General features: G+C 40.6%; 1 protein-coding gene across 2 annotated transcripts in view; it reads left to right on the forward strand.

Moving 5' to 3' along the window:
- Nucleotides 1-20,701, forward strand: part of ROR1 (receptor tyrosine kinase like orphan receptor 1) — a 211,800-nt gene extending 191,099 nt beyond the window's left edge. The window contains exons 5-9 of one of the 2 annotated variants that reach the window (XM_075832085.1): nt 2,013-2,140; nt 5,307-5,624; nt 7,476-7,721; nt 10,857-11,068; nt 17,777-20,701. In XM_075832085.1, the coding sequence (XP_075688200.1) occupies nt 2,013-2,140; nt 5,307-5,624; nt 7,476-7,721; nt 10,857-11,068; nt 17,777-19,201 (2,329 nt within the window). In that variant the 3' untranslated portion in view covers nt 19,202-20,701. The remainder of the gene's footprint in view (nt 1-2,012; nt 2,141-5,306; nt 5,625-7,475; nt 7,722-10,856; nt 11,069-17,776) is intronic. The other variant, XM_075832086.1, reaches the window with a different exon arrangement.
- Nucleotides 20,702-22,344: the final 1,643 nt, after the last annotated feature.

Genomic DNA, 22,344 nt, shown 5'->3' on the forward strand with positions numbered 1-22,344 from the left:
TACTGTGCTCATATAATGGTGTCATACTGTGCTCATATAACGGTGTCATACTGTGCTCATATAATGGTGTCATACTGTGCTCATATAACGGTGTCATACTGTGCTCATATAATGGTGCCATACAATGCCCATATAACAGTGGTATAGAGTGGCCAAATAATACCACCATACAGTGCCAAATTACAGTACCACAATACTGCCTGCATAATAGTGCCATACTGTGCTCATATAATAGTGCCATACAATGCCCATATAACAGGGCTATAGAGTGGCCACATAATACCACCATGTAATGCCTACATTATAGCGCCAGGCAGTAAGCATAGCATTGCCATAGCACCCAAATAACAGTGCTATATTATGGCGCTATCATTCCACCATCCAGTGATATAATATGAGTCATCATTTTGAAATTTTAGAGTGGGCCATGTATGACAGAGACAGGTTTGTTGAAGCCCAGGTGGTGGACCTGGGGCCACTTCTGCCCATATTGTAATTCAGCCCTTAGTGAGGACCAGGCAGGGAGATGACGGAGGACGGTAATGAAGACAAGTGGGATGTGAAAGACTGTGTTGTAATGGTACCGCATATACAACGCCTTTCTTGTATACTTGTCCAGCCCTTAATTCCTGAGTGTCTTACAATTCTTTTGCCGTCCTTGCATGGAGTGTAGCCAGGAATTCACAGTCTGGACTCCGCTTCAGTCTTTGGCTAAAACATGATCTAAACACAAAAAAAAAAACGGCATTCACATCACAAGGCACCCTTGCCATTGGACTTCACCCTAATGCATTTCAGTTCGGAGAGTGCCAACAGACAATATAAGAAACTGGGGCACTCAGAATGCAGTTGGCATCTCCTGAATGTCCCTCTTTTATATTTTATTAGTGATTATTAGAATCCAGTGGTCATTCAGGCTGAATGTTCCTCCAGTGTCGTCATTTCACTTTCCTCAATTCATTATTACCAGTGTACAATTTCTGCTTAATGCGCAGTCACTCGCAAGGTTCTCGGTTCAAAATCTGCCCAACGCCAGTTCTGATAGTAAGTTTTTACTTTTTGCCTGCCACAAGGCCTATTACTACCATGATGTTCAAGATCTGGTTCAATTTGAGTATAACCACTCAATATCTTGTCTCTGTGCAAATACTTTTTTTTGTTACATCATGTTTTATGCAACTCTTACTTCCAGAGCTGCATTCAAAATTCTGCTGATATACTACATGTTCTCAGAGAGTTGAGCCTGATGTCTCTCTGCTGCCCTCTGCTGGTTCAGGGTCTGTACAGCACATGTTCTGCAGCACATTATTAGTCTAAAACATATTTTTACTTTCATTGTACTCAAAATGTTGGGGAAACATTTTCCAGTTTATGTAAATAAAATGTAATAATTGTATAACGAAAAGTTCCAACACTTTAAAATAAACTTTGCGTTTCAATAACTCACCATTTTTAAAGATCTCTGCTTTCTGTCTCAATGTGAACATTCTTGCTCAGGGCTAGCGGCTTGAAAACCTGTCCTCACCTAAAATCCATTTCAGCTGAAGGTTTGTTACAATTGTATCCAGTCTATACAATCTTCTGTGATGTAAACACAGCGTGCTTCAGACTGAAACACATTCTAAATGCACTGATACATTGTAACAAACGATCACTCTGGAGTCCAGGCTGTTTATCACTGCAGGATTTAATCATATGAGAAAATATATATGTAGCAAAACACAGAAATTATATTTGCAAAACTTGTAAGAATTTTCAACAGGGAAAATCATTCTGTATATTCCCACATTTTTTAATACTGTAGCTGAACTGCAGGGTAAATTGCTCCAACTCAGTTGATTGTTCGTGGATGATTTCAGTAGCATGTCCGCACTACTTCATAATTACCCATTTGCAAATTTTGTGAATTGACATGTTTTTGGGAGGAAGAGACCTGAACGTTTGAATGCACTGTTTTCTGGCGCCCCCTAGTGGTGGATTAGAATTTTCATTGTTATTATTTTATTTGCCAGGGATGAGTTTGAAGAAGATGGTTATTGTCAGCCGTACAGAGGAATCGCTTGCGCTCGATTAATTGGGAATCGGACCATCTACATGGAATCTCTGCACATGCAAGGAGAAATCGAAAACCAGATTACAGGTATGAAAACTATTGAATTTGTTTGTTTAATTTTTTTGTTTTGTTTTGTTTGTTTCATTTTTTAGTTTCTTTTTTTGTTTGTTTTGTTCTATGCATTTTATTTGGATATCAAACTATCCAGAGATCTGATTCTTTAGTAGTTTAGTATCTGTAATTTGTGATATACATGTATGCTATTATATGACTCTTCTTTCCCAGACTCCTGAATGACATGGTTGCCAGCTATGCTTTTATAGCTCCAGTGTCACCTCATAAAAATCTAGGAAAGCAAAGTGACAACCTATATGCTCCGTTTTAATGGTTGTCACCCAGCTTTCCCAAAAGAAGGCATTTGTAAGGGCATGCCCACACGTGGCGGATTTCCTCCGCAACTGTCCGCATCAATGCCGCACAGAATCTGCATTGCAGATTCTGCAGCGGATCTGCCCAAAATGTGCAGTAAATTGATGCGGACTAGCTGCTGCGGACTGCGGGAAAAGTGCTTCCCTTCTCTCTATCAGTGCAGGATAGAGAGAAGGGACAGCACTTTCCCTAGTGAAAGTAAACGACTTTCATACTTACCGGCCGTTGTCTTGGTGACGCGTCCCTCTTTCGGCATCCAGCCCGACCTCCCTGGATGACGCGGCAGTCCATGTGACCGCTGCAGCCTGTGATTGGCTGCAGCCGTCACTTAGACTGAAACGTCATCCTGGGAAGCCGGACTGGAGACAGAAGCAGGGAGTTCTCGGTAAGTATGAACTTCTATTTTTTTTACAGGTTGCTGTATATTGAGATCGTAGTCACTGTCCAGGGTGCAGAAACAGTTACTGCCGATCGCTTAACTCTTTCAGCACCCTGGACAGTGACTATTTACTGACGTCTCCTAGCAACGCTCCCGTAATTCCGGGAGCCCCATTGACTTCCTCAGTCTGGCTGTAGACCTAGAAATACATAGGTCCAGCCAGAATGAAGAAATATCATGTCAAAAAAGCAAGACGCATCCGCAGCACACATAACATGTGCATGACAGCTGCGGACTTCATTGCGGAATTTAGAATCTCCATTGAAGTCAATGGAGAAATTCCGCCATGAGTCCGCAACCAGTCCGCCACAACTCCGCAACAGCCATTGCATGCTGCGGACACCAAATTCCGCACCGCAGCCTATGCTCCGCAGCGGAATTTTCTGCATCGTCTAAACGAACCCTACTAAATAGAAGTGGAAGTCAATGGAGAAAAGCTCCGCTGCGGATTAACGCTGCGGAGTGTCCGCAGCGGAATTCAAGAGCAATTCCGCCACGTGTGGCTTTGCCCTAACTCGTCGACAATAGAGGTCATCTCAAGGACTTCAATTGATTTTCCTTTTGAATTCCCTTTATTACATTGTGTCAGAGACTTCTTTCTACACAACATCTTGTTTCGTAATGGAAAAGTGTGTTCGGTCTAGTGCAGGGCTTGAACGGACGATACGTGACACAGAGTTTCAAAACATCAAAGGGACACTCCCTGTGTCATGCTCCGCCCCCTCCTGCCCTGCACCAGGCATAACACAATGTGTCTGTTTTATCCAGTGTGTACCTTTAATTTTTCAGTTGGGTGCTGCTTTGGGTTACATTCCCTTTTAATAAATTCTGTGACCAATCTTCCTACTCAAAATCTATATTCAGGGGTTTTTTTCTTAAAGAGGACCGGTCACCTCTCCTGACATGTATGCTTTAGTAAATGCCTGTATTCCCTACGAAATAACAGTTCTGGAGCATCTTTTCTTAGAACGGTCCTCTGTTATTCCTCCTAGAAATGTATGAAAAAATGTAGAACTGGGTGTTACCATTCCCCTTGTCCATGGGGCTTATCCCTACACAGTCTGACATTGTGACCACTGATTGGGCATTTTCAAACTGTGTAGGGACACCCCCAACTGGTAACACCCAATTATTAATTTATTCAAAAATGTGTTAGTTTGTTTATACCCCATAAAAAAAACTATTCTGAAGCATCTATTCTTAAAACTCTGAATTGTACCGTTCCTCTGTTATTCCGATAACAAATTTTTCAGTCAATTAACAACTGAAATTTAGGAATAATTGAGAGCTGGGTGTTACCAATTGCGGGTGCGTCCCTACACAGTCTGAAAATGCCCAATCAGTGCACACAGTTTTAGAACTTTGTGTTGTGCCCTTCCTCTGTTATTCCTCCTAAAAATGTATGATCAAATTGACAGCTGGGTGTTAACATTCCTCTTGTCAAAGGGGCGTGTCCCTACAGTCTCACTCTGTCAGCACTGATTGGACATTGTCAGACTGTGTAGGGACACACCCCCAACTGGTATCACCCAGCTCTCAAATATTCCTAAATTTATAGGAGGAATAAGGGCTTGTCCACACGTAACGGAATTGCTGCGTTCTTTCCGGCCAGAATTATGGCCGTAAAAAACGCAGCAGAATACAGTAGCAGTATAGTGGATGAGATGTAACAAATCTCATCCACGCGCTGCGTAAATATTCAGAGCAGAAATTGATATGTCTCCATCTCCTAACATTGGGAAAAACGCAGCAATTTCCGCACCATTTTCTGCCGTAAAAACCGCAGGAAATGGTGCGTTTTTGCCGCACCGGAAAGCCTTTAACTTTCAACGGAATTGCTGCAGAAATTTTCTGCAGCAATTCCGTTGTGTGTGGACGAGCCCTTACAGAGGAATGGCACAATGTATGGGCAAAATGTAGTCATGTTACGCCTATTGCAGATCCTGAGGGGGCGGTGAATGACACAGAGATTCAAAGAACACCAAAGAAAGAATTACGGTGCCATTCTCCGCCCCCTCATGCCCTGCACTAGGAATAACAGTGAATTCATCTACTCTATGAAGTATTCATTTATGCTTCCATCCAAGATCGCAAATTTGCCCATTAGCAGGCTTTCAATACTTCCTACCTAGGGATTGTCTAGTATTAGAAAAAAGTGTGTGATTTTTTTCTTCCCGGAAACAGCGCCACTCTTGTGTATGGGCTGTGTCTGGTATTGCAGCGCATCACCATTAAAGGGAATAAGTCTCAACTGCAATACCAGACAAAGCCCATGGACAAGAGTGGCGCTGTGTCTGGGTAGAAAAAAAAAAGCAAACCTTTTTTTCTAATCATGGGCAACCCCATAATCTTTTCTGGACTACTAACCCATCATTCCTATTTCAGCTGCCTTCACAATGATCGGAACCTCCAATCACCTATCTGATAAATGCTCTCAGTTTGCCATCCCATCCCTCTGCCACTACGCCTTCCCGTACTGCTCCGAAACATCCTCGTCACCCAAGCCCCGTGACCTGTGCCGGGACGAGTGTGAGATCCTGGAGAACGTCCTGTGCCAGGCTGAGTACATCTTTGCCAGATCCAACCCTATGATTTTAAGGACTTTAAAACTACCCAACTGCGAGGACCTTCCGCAGCCAGATAGCCCTGAGGCCAGTAACTGTATACGGATCGGAATACCAATGGCGGACCCCATCAATAAAAGTAAGTGGTAGCGATGACCTCATCCGAGAGACAAGTTGTCATTTGTGCAGTTCATGTCCAGGTCCTGCATACTCCACGTGCCCAAAAAAAATTGTATTGGATTTAAACTTAACAAATTGCTCGTAATCTTCTACCAATGTACCAACCACACTAAGGAGCGCGCCAGCTTCTCAGACTTACAATCGGATTCTTGTTCTGGGCGTCATTTTTTTTTTTTTCAGTGGTTCATATGGTTGTTAAAACAATGATTCCTCATTAAGGATTGTGGGGATGTTCATAGTTCATGTCCCTGCACAACGGCCTTACTAATCGAAGACCCCCATGGTGCCACCGCTCAGGAATGTCCTGTATGATCTTGTACAAACATTGCCCCGGAAGACTATCCACTGCATCCTATCGCCATGAAATTGCTGTTGTGACTTTTTTTGGTTTTCAGTGTGTATATGTATATATATATATATATATATATACACGTGTGTGTGTATGTATACGTGTGTGTATGTGTATATATGTGTGTATGTGTGTATGTATATATATATATGTGTGTGTATGTATGTATGTGTATATATGTATATATATATGTGTGTGTATATATATATGTGTGTGTGTGTGTGTGTGTGTGTGTGTGTATATGTATGTGTGTGTGTGTGTGTGTGTGTATATATATATTATAATATGTATGTTTGTGTATATATGTGTGTGTATATATAGATATATATCTCTTATTTAAAAATATTGGCTATATTTTAATTTAAAGGGGTTGTCCACGCTCTAGACAGTGAGTAGTCTTGTACGAAATTAGAAAAAAATAATTCTAGAAACCGCGCCACTTTTGTCCATGGCCCGTGCCTGGTATTACACTCCATCCCCATTCAAGTGAAGCTGCAATACCAGACACAGCCACCTAAACAAGAGTGGCGCAATTTCTAGGAAGAAAAAAAAACAGACCCTTTTTTTTAAATCTTGTACAAGGTCTTCAGTACATTTATCAAGCTATATGTGTTCCAGATATACTCTGTTTCTTCACTGCGGTGCTCCAATCACGGGAGATGTCCTCGACTGCCATACGCCTCCTCTTAATGTATATCTTGTGCTGAAGTGTCGGAAGATCACTACTCGCAGCCATCAGCATTGAAAATATAATTTTAGCAGGAACCCACAAATATTGGTGACTATGTGCAGTGACCTCCCAGCACAGGGCTAAGTCCTGAGAACAGATGTATCAATCACACTGCAGTCCCACCCCCATTAAGCTGCTTAGCACTATAAACATTGGGAGCACAGCAGTGACCTATGTAGAATAAGGAGTCTTCACGTGTTAAGAACTTGTTGAGACGTCTTGCTCGTGATAACGGCAATTTGATATCTGCTACAAACCCCTGACTCATTATGTTACATAACCGCACAGTAACACATGGCTCTAATTTTACTACACGCCACAAGATGAGGGGCTTTGTTGTCCATAGCAACCAATCGCGATACTACTACAACTACTCCTGGTAGCTCATCTGTGATTGGTTGGTATGGATCATGGCAATTCCTTTTTTTTTTATTCTGCACCGTGTTCATACATATAAAGATTTAGATCCTTCTGCCTCATCTTGAGTCACAGCGACATAAAGTTGTCCACGAATCGCGGTAAAATCGCTCTCGCACTCCAACTTTAATTGTCCTCTAAGGGGAGAAAAGCTGCAATAGATTTTTTTGACTGTTGCAAAACTTCAGCAATTTGCAATAAGCACAAATTTGTGTGACTAGAAATAAATAAAATTACATGATTAGCGTGCGGTTTCACGTGGCCGCGTGACCCTAGTAGAACTATGCACATCCTTATGTCCATTCTCATTGCAGATCATAAATGCTATAACGTCTCCGGGGTCGATTATCGAGGCACCGTGAGCGTCACCAAGTCAGGACGTCAGTGTCAACCTTGGAATTCCCAGTATCCACATACCCACATGTTTAACGCCATGCGTTACCCAGAGCTTAACGGGGGTCATTCCTACTGCAGGAACCCCGGAAATCAAAAAGAAGCCCCCTGGTGCTTTACATTGGATGAAAACGTCAAGCACGAGGTGTGCGACATTCCAGCCTGTGGTAAGCATGAATTATTAATTTATTCCCAAAAAAATATTTTTTTTGGTTTGTTTGTTCCCCATAAAATAACTATTCTGAAGCATCTATTCTTAAAACTCTGAATTGTACTGTTCCTCTGTTATTCCTCTAACAAATTTTTGAATAAATTAACAACTGGGTGTTACCAGTTGGGGGTGTGTCCCTACAGAGTGTGAAAATGCCCAATCAGTGCTGACAGTGTGAGTCTGTGTAGGGACACGCCCCTTGAACAAGGAGAATGGTAACACCCAGTTCTCAATTTATTCATACATTTCTAGGAGGAATAACAGAGGAACGGTACAATGTAAAATTTTAAGAATAGATGCTCCACAATAGCTATTTGATGGGGAATACTTAAAAAGACCTGTCAGGAGAGTTGACAGGTCCCCTTTAAACAGGCCCATGGGATAATTTCCAGCCAGTTTGATATGTTCCTTTATTGTGGAGAGGGGAGGCGCCTGTTTCGTGTTAGCGGTGCTTCTGTGCTTTGTGATGCGGGTGCCCCTGGACACAGGCTGCCTTTGTAGTACATGAAAAACGAGCTTGCTGAGGAGCCGCGCACGGCCTGGATCTCAAAGCCACAACATCTCAAACAGGAAATTCCCCAACAAGGCAACGTTTCACCGCTGCTCCATGTGTGCAGCAAGTCCCGAAATCACATCAAATATTCTCACTGTAGATGTTTACAAGGAAAGAAAATATCCGCACTGGTATCTCAAGCCCAAAGCGTTTCTAAAATAGCGGAAGGGCCCCAGTTGTGGCACTAATTGGTCCCATTACTGCCCGTTTCCCACCTGTGACCCTGTGGTCTTTATTTACAATGGTGATACTATACTTGCCCCTATAGGAAGCCTCGTGTACTGTATGTATTTTTCTAGGGTACTGCGGCAGGGAATATGTCCAATAGATCAGTCTCCTATTTACACATTTTATATTTGGCAGCGCAATAAAATCCGTTCCAGTCAGACGTCGCATTCCTCGATTTATTTAAAGGACACGTCTACCTTCAGAAAAAAATAAAATGTATTGTCCCAATCGAAAATGAAAAATAAAGCAACTTTGTAAATAGACTTGATCAAAAATGTCCTATCGTTTTGCGTTTACAGCTCCTTTGCAGACCTATGAGCTCCGTAAGCATTAACCCCTTAGTAACCAGACGATTTTAGGCCCTAATGACCAAGCAATTTTTTAAATTTGCTATAACTTTTTTATTTTATTTTTTTCGCGTCGACATAGGTGTATGAAGACTTTTTTTTTTTTGCGGGATTAGTTGTATTTTTTAATGGCACCATTTTGGAGTACGTGTCATTTTTTGATTAACTTTTATTAACTTTTTTGGGCGGGGAATAGAAAAAAAACAGCAATTCCGCCATTATGAGTTTTAAATTTACGCTGTTTACCGTTCGGCATAAATAACATGTTACCTTTATTTTATGGGTCGGTACGATTACGGCGATACCACATATGTGGAGGTTTTTTTTATGTTTTTTGACTTTTGCACACTATAAACACGTTTGAACTGAAATGATTTAATTTTGCATCGTCGCTTTCCAAGAGCCGTAACTTTTTTATTTTTCCATCAATTTAGTTATATGTGGGCTTGATTTTTGCGGGACGAGACGTAGTTGGGACTTTTTGGGGATACATGGGACTTATTGATTAAATTCTATTATTTTTTGGGGGCAATGGAAAAATATAGCAATTCTGCCACAGTTTTTTGTGTTTTTTTGTTTACGGTGTTCACTTTGCGGTTTAAATTACACGTTAACTTTACTGTTTGGGTCAGTACAGTCGCGGCGATACCATATATGTGTATTTTTATTTGTTTTTTACACTTTTCCTAATTAAAACCAATTTTTTATGGAAAAAATGTTTTAACTTTAGTCTTTATTAATCATTTTTATTTAATATTTATTACTTTATTTTTATAGTTCCACTAGGGGACTTCACTATGCGATCTTTTGATCGCTGCTATAATGCTTTGGTATACTGTCAGTGTAAAACTGACCGGCAATCTATTAGGCCGTGCCTCTGCCATGACACCCCATCGGAGACCCGCGATTGCAATTGCTGGCCGCCGATGGGTGACAAAGGGAGCTCCCTCCCTCTGTAAACGACTTAAATGCTCTGGTCACTATTCCCCACAGCATTTAAGGGGTTAAACGGCCACGATCAAAGTAAACTTCAATAGCTACCATTGGTGCAGGAGCCGGGCTGTCATCCGACAGCCAAGCCCCTGCTCCAGCCTGTACGGGACACCCGTGCAGGACTTGGACTAGGCTGCCGTGAAAAGCTGTGTAGCGGCCTAGCCTAAGGCCCCTTAGTGACCGCTGTGAAAAGGTGTATTGGTGGTCACTAAGGGGTTAAAGGATATTTATACATTGGCAAACAGTTAATTTTATTGCTCCAATGTAAAATGAAAAAATCTTGATTAAAAATGTACCATTGTTTTGTTTTTACAGTTTCTAAGCAAATTTATGCGTCTCCACGGTAACAGACCACAAACCCAACTCTGTGTAGTCTGGTCAAGCAGTCATACTTTCTTTTATCTGTCCCCTACTTTTTTACATACATTTCTTAGGTTAGCAAGAAGTAGGGGACAGATGGAAGAATTTGCTTCTTGTCTATTACCATGGAGACGCAAAGATCTGCACAGGAGCTGTAGACCTAAAACAATAGTACATTCTTCATAATTTTAGATACATTGGAGCAATTAAAATAACATATAGTTTCATGTTTACAGAGGTCAAGTAAAATGTATGACATCTTACTTCTAGGCTGAGAAATGATCACGTAAAGTTACAGGCCCAAAGCCTGAGGCTGCAGTACGGAGAGAATGACTATCTGTCCCCTGTTTTCTGTCAGATGCAGTGTTGTCTTATAGACCTTGTTTGGTCTCAAATCAACATCTACATCAATATCTATATCCTGGGCGGCTTGAATATATGTGAACATTGATGTAGATGGTGATTTGGATCCACACAAGATTTTTTATGACAGAAATCAGAAGCGGAGACGTCATAGAATCTCCCAGTAGTGAATTACTTTTCCATACTTGTATATGTTGTATTTCAACTTTACTTGAATTTACTTTGTTTTGTTTTTTTCACATATTAGATACCCAGGACTCTAAAGAAAAAAATAAAATGGAGATTCTCTACATCCTGGTTCCAAGCGTCACGATTCCATTGGCGATCGCTTTGCTGTTTTTCTTCATCTGCATCTGTCGCAATAACCAGAAGGCGTCTTCTCCCGCAGTGCAGCCACAACCCAAGCATGTCCGCGGGCAGAATGTAGAGATGTCAATGTTAAATGCTTATAAACCCAAGGTAAGAGGTGCTGCAGTGCCGTTTCTGTTATTTCAAGCAGCACGCATTCGATTCACTTATTACAGGCGGACGTTCTGTGGGGCGGAAGATATTATCTTATTATATCTTAGCTTTTTTTTACCTCTCTATGTCCGTTTGATAATCTGGAATTTTTAACTATTCAGCAATTATGGGGTCCTATTACATTAAAGTAACACTCCGGGCAAAACTGATATCATATACGGTTATGCCCAGGGCCAGGCCTGAGGGGGCGGAGCATGACAAAGGAATTCTCTCTATCCCTGTTTTTTATAATCCGCCCCTCTGGCCCAGCACTATGCAAAACACACTGTATCAGTTTTGCCCGGAGTGTTCCTTTAAGTTGTAGCTAAGGAAAGTCAAAGGCATATTTATCCAGTCATAAAACAGCCATCATCCGGTATAAATCTTCTCTGTTACCAATTATCAAAAATTTTACCTTCTGCACTTATGTGAACCACACAGACGTAAGTATGATATAGACTCAAAACGTGATTTATAAAAGAAATACAAAATCTTATTTTAAAACTGCAAACTCTTTAAAAGCATTACAATTTATCGCTTTGGCTTTCAAGAAACAGAGACATCACTGCAAAAAAATTCAATCACAACCCTACCGCCTAATCCAACACAATACTTGCCAAATGGTGTGATGCTTTAAAGAGATATCACAATTACTATTACCATCATAGATGTAAATATCCCTGACTAAATAACTACTATAATACTGCCCCCTATGTACAAGAATATAACTACTATCATACTGCCACCTATATACAAGAATATAACTACTATAATACTGCTCCTATATACAAGAACATAACTACTATAATACTGCCCCCTATATACAAGAATATAACTACTATAATACTGCCCCCTATATACAAGAATATAACTACTATAATACTGCTCCTATATACAAGAATAAAACTACTATAATACTGCTCCTATATACAAGAATATAACTACTATAATACTGCTCCTATATACAAGAATATAACTACTATAATACTGCTCCTATATACAAGAATATAACTACTATAATACTGCCCCTATATACAAGAATATAACTACTATAATACTGCCCCCTATGTACAAGAATATAACTACTATAATACTGACACCTATATACAAGAATATAACTACTATAATACTGCTCCTATATACAAGAATATAACTACTATAATACTGCCCCTATATACAAGAATATAACTACTATAATACTGCTCCTATATACAAGAATATAACTACTATAATACTGCCCCTATATACAAGAATATAACTACTATAATACTGCCCCTATATACAAGAATAGAACTACTATAATACTGCTCCTATATACAAGAATATAACTACTATAATACTGCTCCTATATACAAGAATATAACTACTATAATACTGCTCCTATGTACAAGAATATAACCACTATAATACTGCCCCCTATGTCCAAGAATATAACTACTATAATACTGCTCCTATATACAAGAATATAACTACTATAATACTGCTCCAATATACAAGAATATAACTACTATAATACTGCTCCCTATATACAAGAATATAACCACTATAATACTGCCCCCTGTATACAAGAATATATCTACTATAATACTGTTCCTATATACAAGAATATAACTACTATAATACTGCCCCCTATATACAAGAATATAACTACTATAATACTGCCCCTATATACAAGAATATAACTACTATAATACTGCTCCTATATACAAGAATATAACTACTATAATACTGCTCCCTATATACAAGAATATAACTACTATAATACTGCTCCTATATACAAGAATATAACTACTATAATACTGCCCCCATTATACAAGAATATAACTACTATAATACTGTCCCCTATATACAAGAATATAAGTACTATAATACTGCCCCTATATACAAGAATATAACTACTATAATACTGCTCCTATATATAAGAATATAACTACTATAATACTGCCCCCTATATACAAGAAAATAACTACTGTAATACGGCTCCTATATACAAGAATATAACTACTATAATACTGCCTCCTATATACAAGAATATAACTACTGTAATACGGCTCCTATATACAAGAATATAACTATTATAATACTGCTCCTATATATAAGAATATAACTACTATAATACTGCCCCCTATATACAAGAATATAACTACTATAATACTGCCCCCTATATACAAGAATATAACTACTATAATACTGCCCCCTATATACAAGAATGTAACTACTATAATACTGCCCCTATATACAAGAATATAACTACTATAATACTGCCCCTATATACAAGAATAGAACTACTATAATACTGCCTCCTATATACAAGAATATAACTACTATAATACTGCTCCCTACATACAAGAATATAACTACTATAATACTGCTCCTATATACAAGAATATAACTGCTATAATACTGCCCCTATATACAAGAATATGACTACTATAATACTGCTCCTATATATAAGAATATATTACTACTATAATACTCCTCCCTATATACAAGAATATAACTACTATAATACTGCTCCTATATACAAGAATATAACTACTATAATACTGCTCCCTATGTACAAGAATATAACTACTATAATACTGCCCCCTATATACAAGAATATAACTACTATAATACTGCCCCCTATATACAAGAATATAACTACTATAATACTGCTCCTATATACAAGAATATAACTGCTATAATACTGCCCCTATATACAAGAATATGACTACTATAATACTGCTCCTATATATAAGAATATATTACTACTATAATACTCCTCCCTATATACAAGAATATAACTACTATAATACTGCCCCCTATATACAAGAATATAACTACTATAATACTGCTCCTATATACAAGAATATAACCACTATAATACTGCCCCCTATATACAAGAATATAACTACTATAATACTGCTCCTATATACAAGAATATAACTACTATAATACTGCTCCTATATACAAGAATATAACTACTATAATACTGCCCCCTATATACAAGAATATAACTACTATAATACTGCCCCCTATATACAAGAATATAACTACTATAATACTGCCCCTATATACAAGAATATAACTACTATAATACTGCCCCCTATATACAAGAATATAACTACTATAATACTGCCCCCTATATACAAGAATATAACTACTATAATACTGCCCCCTATATACAAGAATATAACTACTATAAGGGCATGACCACACATGGCGGAATTCCTCCGCAACTGTCCGCATCAATGCCGCACCTAATCCGGGTTGCGGATTACGGCTGCGGATCTGCACAAAATGTGCAGAAAATTGATGCGGACTAGCTGCTGCGGACTGCGGGAAAAGTGCTTCCCTTCTCCCTATCAGTGCAGGATAGAGAGAAGGGACAGCACTTTCCCTAGTGATAGTAAAAGAAATTCATACTTACCGGCCGTTGTCTTTATGACGCGTCCCTCCTTCGGCATCCAGCCCGACCTCCCTGGATGACGCGCCAGTCCATGTGACCGCTGCAGCCTGTGCTTGGCCTGTGATTGGCTGCAGCCGTCACTTACACTGAAACGTCATCCTGGGAGGCCGGACTGGAGACAGAAACAGGGAGTTCTCGGTAAGTACGAACTTCATTTTTTTTTACAGATACATGTATATTGAGATCGGTAGTCACTGTCCCGGGTGCAGAAACAGTTACTGCCGATCGCTTAACTCTTTCAGCACCCTGGACAGTGACTATTTACTGACGTCTCCTAGCAACGCTCCCGTCATTACGGGAGCCCCATTGACTTCCTCAGTCTGGCTGTAGACCTAGAAATACATAGGTCCAGCCAGAATGAAGAAATGTCAAGTTAAAAAAGCAAGACGCATCCGCAGCACACATGACATGTGCATGACAGCTGCGGACTTCATTGCGGAACTTTGAATCTCCATTGAAGTCAATGGAGAAATTCCGCCATGAGTCCGCCACTGCTCCGCAACAGACAGAGCATGCTGCGGACACCAAATTCCGCTCCGCAGCCTATGCTCCGCAGCGGAATTGTACGCATCGTGTAAACGAACACTGCTAAATTAAAGTGAAAGTCAATGGAGAAACGGCTCCGCTGCGGAATAACGCTGCGGAGTGTCCGCAGCGGAATTTAAGTGAAATTCCGCCATGTGTGAACCCGCCCTTATACTGCCCCCTATTTGGAGAAGAATAACAAATATGTTGTATTTCATGTCGATTTTACAAGTTTATGTAGGGAACGATGTTGATTCTTATCTTTACATGGAGATTAAATAATTTCTGTGTATTGTGTAGGATTTGCAAGGCTGGGATGTTCATAAATATTAATCCTCTGTCTTCCTTTAATAGGAAGACACTGATTGTATGATCACAATGTCAGATTCCAGTTCCCCATTTTTATTTTGGATGACACAATGTGTTTTTGTTATTTTTGTGTTGTACTGTTGCACATTGTCATATAACACATTCTGGACAAGCCGAGCTGGCAGCGCCAAATCTTAACGGGTTGGGTTGTATTCTTAGGCTCCTGTGATGGGGGTTTAGGCCGGCAGACCCTGCAGTGAGGTGAGGGAGAGGTCACTCCGCTTTCATTACTGGGCTATCATTTACAATATGCTCGATGTAAACAAGTTTGGCCTAAAGGATTTGTATAACGTAAACCATCTGGAGTCCAACAACACAGCTAATTTCCTGACATCGCCATACACTTAACTGGCTCCATATTTCAATACCTGGGTCTGATATCCTCTCCTTACTAATTGTGTGAAGAGAAATCAGGCAGTAACATGGTTATTGACTCTATTGGGGTACGGTTACGTCAGGCCGATATTTTAGTAATTGGAGAAAAATTGGACGCTCGTCTCATGTTAGGTGTGATGTCTTCTGGAAGGTTTTTACACGTTATGGCTGCGGGAAAATAGAAGTAGTGTCGTTTTTGGGTGAATGTCTCTTTTTTTTATTTTTCTTATATATTTACGCGCTTCACGTTTTTCTGATCTGGTGCATCTCAAAAGTGTGTTTAAGGGATAATTAACAAGTGACGGGGCTGTCACTCGATAATGATCCGATTATATCAGTATGCCAAGCATATATGTGTCCAGGTATGTACAAAAGTACAAGTAGTTTTTGGAGATACGTTGTCAGACTATTGGAGATCAAACCCGTGTCCCTAAAAATTGTTAAAGCCACTTTAGACAATCCCATTTCGTCCAAGGGTCGCTCAAATCGAATGTGATCTTCTTGACCTTCTCCTCTAAAAAAATTTTTTTAAAGAAGGCAAATGGAAAGGGGTTAATTGACATGCTGGTACATCAATAATAGCCATGTTGGGAGTTGTAGTTAAGCAACAGCTGAGGAACCACATCTTGCGGACCACTGAGGTATAGAAGGAGTAGTAGAACACAAGATACATGTATTATGAGAAACTTTTTGTACATGACCTCGGCCATATTTCCCACCATTTATAGGAATTCTCAACCAAGAGATTCCTAATTTACTATATACACAAAGATATAAACCTCAACATCTCACCCACAACAATTTTGCGGAGCAGAGTGGAATCTGTTTGTTGATACATCGGAAGTCAGAAAGTTTCCATCTTATAATTGCAGCCAGTAGCTCATTTGATATCCTATTAATAGACGCCGAGGTATTCGCCATAGCTATTCATAGAAAACTGCGCGCAATGCACTATTAACTCTATGTTATGGGTCAGGATGCAGTTTTGTGACCCTGTATGTTGTGCTATACAACGATTACTTCGTTATTCATAAATCAACCCAGGGTATAGAACGTATGTAGGGGGTAGTCTCTTAAATATTAAAAAAACACTCGCAATTACTTAGACCGAGAGATAAGGGTATGTTCACACGCAGAGTTTTCAGGCATATTTCCGGTGTAAACTCCTCAAAATACACCTGAAAAAACAGTAGCTGAATGTCTACAAACATCTGTCCATTAAAATTAATGTGAAAAACGGCGTTCTGTTCAGACTGGGTGTTTTTTTTCGCCGCTGTTTTAAAAAACGGCGCATAAAAAAAACCACCCCGTAAATAGGAGTTTGTCACCTCTTGAGCTGTTTTTGGAGCTGTTTTTCATTGTGTCAATGGAAAAACAGCTCCAAAAACGGCTCCAAAAAAACGCCTAAAAAAACGTTTTCAGCTACAAAAGCGGCTGAAAATCAGAGGCTGTTTTCTCCGAAAACAGCTCCGTAATTTTCAGCCATTTTCACTTGTACATGTGAACATATCCTCATAGTTATAAGAATAATGTAAGATATGTATGAGCCTGTCTGCTCCCTCCATTGAAATGAATAGAACCCCTAAGAGGAGCAGTTTGCATTCCTAGATCTCAGAGCCTGTATGTGGACTGTCATGTGGACGTACCCATTTTAGTAAAGAAATGCCTACCCCTTCTTGTACTAATCCAGTTATGTACCAATAGCAAGGAGTCTTGTCTGTAGGAGTGCAAGAAAGGGGGAGGAAGGAGATGAGAGAAATAAAGAATCTGTGTTTACTGGCTGGGTGACCGGGTGACTAAAACAGCTCTTCATTACTTCTATAATGGCTGACTATGGTTGCTCTGGTGGAGCATCATCATGTCTAACACATCAACTGCTTAGAACTGTTTAGGTGGATGTGTTCCTCAGTAATTTAATGTTGACTTTCTTCTGTTTTTACTTTAAGCAGACCAAGGCTAAAGAGCTCCCTCTGTCTGCAGTGCGCTTTATGGAAGAACTGGGGGAATGTATCTTTGGGAAGATCTACAAAGGTCACCTCTACCTCCCAGGTATGGATCACGCTCAACTTGTAGCCATCAAAACTTTGAAGGATTATAACAATCCCCAGCAGTGGGCAGAGTTTCAGCAGGAGGCATCTCTCATGGCGGAGTTACATCATCCCAACGTTGTGTGTCTTCTCGGAGTGGTCACTCAGGAGCAGCCAGTGTGCATGTTGTTCGAGTACATGAGTATTGGAGATCTACACGAATTCCTCATTATGAGATCCCCTCACTCTGACGTTGGCTGCAGCAGTGATGAGGATGGGACAGTAAAATCGAGCCTCGATCATGGAGATTTTCTCCACATTGCCGTTCAGATCGCAGCTGGCATGGAGTATTTATCGAGTCATTTCTTTGTCCATAAAGACCTTGCAGCCCGGAACATATTAGTTGGAGAGCAACTTCATGTAAAAATTTCCGACCTTGGACTTTCGAGAGAAATCTACTCAGCTGATTATTACAGAGTCCAAACCAAGTCCCTTCTTCCTATCAGATGGATGTCTCCAGAGGCAATCATGTATGGCAAGTTTTCCACCGATTCGGACATCTGGTCTTACGGTGTGTTGTTGTGGGAAATCTTCAGCTTTGGTCTTCAACCGTACTATGGATTTAGTAACCAAGAAGTCATCGAGATGGTCAGGAAGAGGCAACTGCTTCCATGTTCCGAGGACTGTCCTCCAAGAATGTATGGTCTCATGACTGAATGTTGGCAAGAGATACCCTCTAGGAGGCCGAGGTTCAAGGATATGCATATGCGGCTGAGGTCATGGGAAGGACTTTCAAGCCATACAAGCTCCACTACACCATCGGGAGGTAATGCTACAACGCAGACAACATCCCTGAGTGCTAGCCCTGTAAGCAATTTGAGCAATCAGCGGTATCCTAATTTTCTTTTCTCAGCACAAGGCATTCCACAAGGCCAAATTACTGGTTTTATTGGCCCACCATTACCTCAAAATCAAAGGTTCATACCTATAAATGGATATCCTATCCCACCAGGATATGCTGCTTTTCCAACTGCTCACTACCAACCACCTGGGCCACCAAGAGTCATTCAGCATTGCCCACCACCAAAGAGCCGCTCTCCAAGTAGCGCAAGCGGGTCAACAAGTACTGGTCATGTGACCAGCTTACCATCTTCAGGATCCAATCAGGATGCAAACATCCCATTACTATCCCATATGTCAATGCAGAACCATCCAAGTAGTATAGTACAATCCTTTGGAAGCAAAGTTATGAAACCCTACAAAGTGGACATGAAACCGTCTTCCTTACTAGAAGACTCTGACATCCATGGACACAACGACTCAATGATCTCCGCAGAGTTGTAATGTTTTGTGGTCGATATGTACATACTATATGCCGGAAAACAATCCAACAAACATTTTAAGAAAAAAAAAAAAAGTTTTATATAAAGTATTTTTTATTGAACTGAGGTCATTCCAGATGTTCAACGGATGTTTCCTTCAGGTATCTTCTGTGAAGTTAGAAAATTATCCTCAACAGGCGACTCGTATGCAGTTCACAATGTGGTGACTCTATTGCTTCATATCAATCTCATTGCCTTAGATGATTGTCCTAGATGAGAAAAACACGGCTGTTTAATTCCAAAAACAGCCCCACACCTCTTCACCGGGTGTGTGTCCTATTGCAGTTCAGCCCTATTCGCTAACATTTTTCTGAGCTACAATACCAAACACAACCTATGGACAAGGGTGGCGCTGTTTTTGAATGAAAGCAGCCATGTTTTTCTAATCCTGGACAATCCCTTCAATTTCATATATGGATCTCTAACATTAAAAAGCCGTTGACTGCTCCGTGTAATGCCTTCTTCATCGACATAAGAATTGAGACGTTTTGTGCCATAAGAATAGCGGCGTCATGGCGGCCATACATGTTTCTTGTCCGAATTTTTTTTTTATTTTTTTTTTTTTTAAAACATTGAGGTGCACAATATTCTTTTACATCGTCAAGCTGGCCATACACATTAGGGAAATGTTGGCCGAACCTGCTAATTTTGGTGGGACCAGACGATTATTGGGGATCTCACGACGCTTCCTCAACGGCAGATGTTTGGAGAAACAAGGATCGGGCATGTTGGATTCCAATATGTCCAATCTTTTGTTCTTGCAGGAGATAAGAGGCTGCCGGAGGAGTCTAGCTGCGACTTATTCCCCTCTCCCCTTTGAAATAAACATGCACGCTCGGCCAAGATGGTGGAGTTGGGGGGAATAGCTGTCGGCTGCACATGCGTTCTGCTGGCCGCTGTCTAAAATGTATGGGCACCTTTAATACACGTACCCCAAAAATTTTACATCTTCAAAACACTGTCTGTTTTTTGTTTTTAGACCCCCCCCCCCCCCCCACCCCCATTGGATTCAACAATTTCATCTAAAAATGCCTAAATCGATTGTTATTTGCCAATCAATTAGATGTGCAGTAAAAAAAAAAATTATTATTAGATTGATAGGACAAGAATTAATTTATGGTATTTGTCATCACCCCAACTCTTATTCTGTCACTGAATAGTCATGAAGTCAGGCCCATAGCAGTATATGTGTCATTAAGAGCAGCTCCGGCCTCATTGTTTCTCTGATTTTTAAGGTCCTGTTTGGGATCATTTTTAAGAGTGGATCCATCAGAGCAAAAACAGAATTTGAAAAGGAGGATATGTTTTATTTATTATAGTCTCGTAAGTCAAAACCATTTCTAGGTAAAATAACAAGTATTATAGGTAAGGCCCCATGCACACGAACGTGATTTTGCGGCCGCAATTCTCCCGAAAATCCACGGGAAAATTGTGGCCCCATTCATATGGGGCCATGCACAAGACCATGGTTTCCACGGTCCGTGCATGGCCCCGGAGCCTGGACCGCAGAAAGTCTTATTACGGCCGTGTTCTGCGGTCCGGGCTCATTGAAAATAATGGCACAGCTCGCGATTTCCCGGGCGGCTCGTGACTGACTCTCCGTGTCCGGCCGACCCGGAAATCACAGCCGTGCACATGGCTACGGTCGTGTTCATGAGGCCTAAGAGTCATCAAGGTGGAGGGGGGGGGACGGACACAATTAAAGTCTGACATTTTTGTTCACATATGGAGTAATTCCACTTGGATGATGCTGATTCTCCTTACGGAGACCCAGCTGGTTGGAAGTTTTAAGGGCGATGCTCCCTGGGAAAAAGTATGCAAAATAGCTCTACTCCAGAAGGAAGAAATCTGTCTGTCTAGTGCCACCTATAGATGACTGCCCTGTAAGTCAATGTCTGACCCTTTAGGGTATGTTCACACGCGGTGTTTTCAGACGTAATTCGGGCATTTTACGCCTCGAATTACGCCTGAAAAAACGGCTCCATTACGCCTGCAAACATCTGCCCTTTGCTTTCAATGGGTTTTACGGTGTTCTGTTCCCACAAGGAGTTATTTTACGCATCGCTGTCATAATTCGGCGCGTAAAAAGACGCCCGCGAAAACGAAGTGCATGTCTCTTCTTGGGCCTTTTTTGGAGCCGTTTTTCGTTGACTCCATTGAAAAACAGTTCCAATAAAGTCCGTAAAATACGCCACGAAAAACGCGAGTTGCTACAAAAACGTCTGAAAATCAGGAGCTGTTTTCGCCTGAAAACAGCTCCATATTTTCAGACGTATTTGGCTAAGCCGTGTGAACATACCCTTATAGAGTCTTGAAAGGGGTCGGACATAGATTTAGAGGGTGATCATCTATAGGTGGCACTAGAGAGACAGTTTTCTTCCTTCTGGAGGAGAGCTAGTTTGCAAAGTTATTCCATTAAGATAATAACAATTTTTCAGTTTAACACTGCCCCCTATGGACCAAAAGTTTTTAGTAGTTATCGGCTTAAAAAATGAAAACTACTTTTGTAAGTCAGAAATATACTTCAATCATTTGTCCCTCCCCCCCCCCCCCTTGACAACTTATGCAAAGTAACCTCCCCAGCAGGGGGCGACAATGAACACAGGAGAAAGCTTATCCCATAATAAAGACAATCTGTGCTCTATCCAGAGGCATGATGGGAGAACTACTTAGAATAAAAAATATAGTATTTCGCGTAAACTTTTTTTCGAAAATGAGTTTACCATGTATTTTAGGGACATTTACTGCTCCATTATTGTAAATGTCAATTGTGGCCGGAGTTGCTCTTTAAATTGTGCACTATAGTCTATACCAGTGGTCTACAACCTGTGGCTCTACATCTGTGGTACAGCTACGTTTCCCCACAGGTTGGAGACTACTTCTCTATACTATGTATCCAAATTTTTTTGCTTTTCATCATAAATTCCCCTTCGTAGAGTCACTGTGTTTGGGCGCTTACAAAAAATTTCCTGTTGTTTAGATTATAGTCTCAACCAATGAACTGCAGTAGCCGATTTACAGTCTGGTACTTGACCCCCCCCCCCCCCCTCCCTGTTTCCTCTGGTTTTACTTGTATGAATCTTTTTGACCCGTTATTGTGTAGTA

Source organism: Rhinoderma darwinii, chromosome 7 (genome assembly GCF_050947455.1).
Source record: "Rhinoderma darwinii isolate aRhiDar2 chromosome 7, aRhiDar2.hap1, whole genome shotgun sequence".
Taxonomy (NCBI): Eukaryota; Metazoa; Chordata; class Amphibia; order Anura; family Rhinodermatidae; genus Rhinoderma; species Rhinoderma darwinii.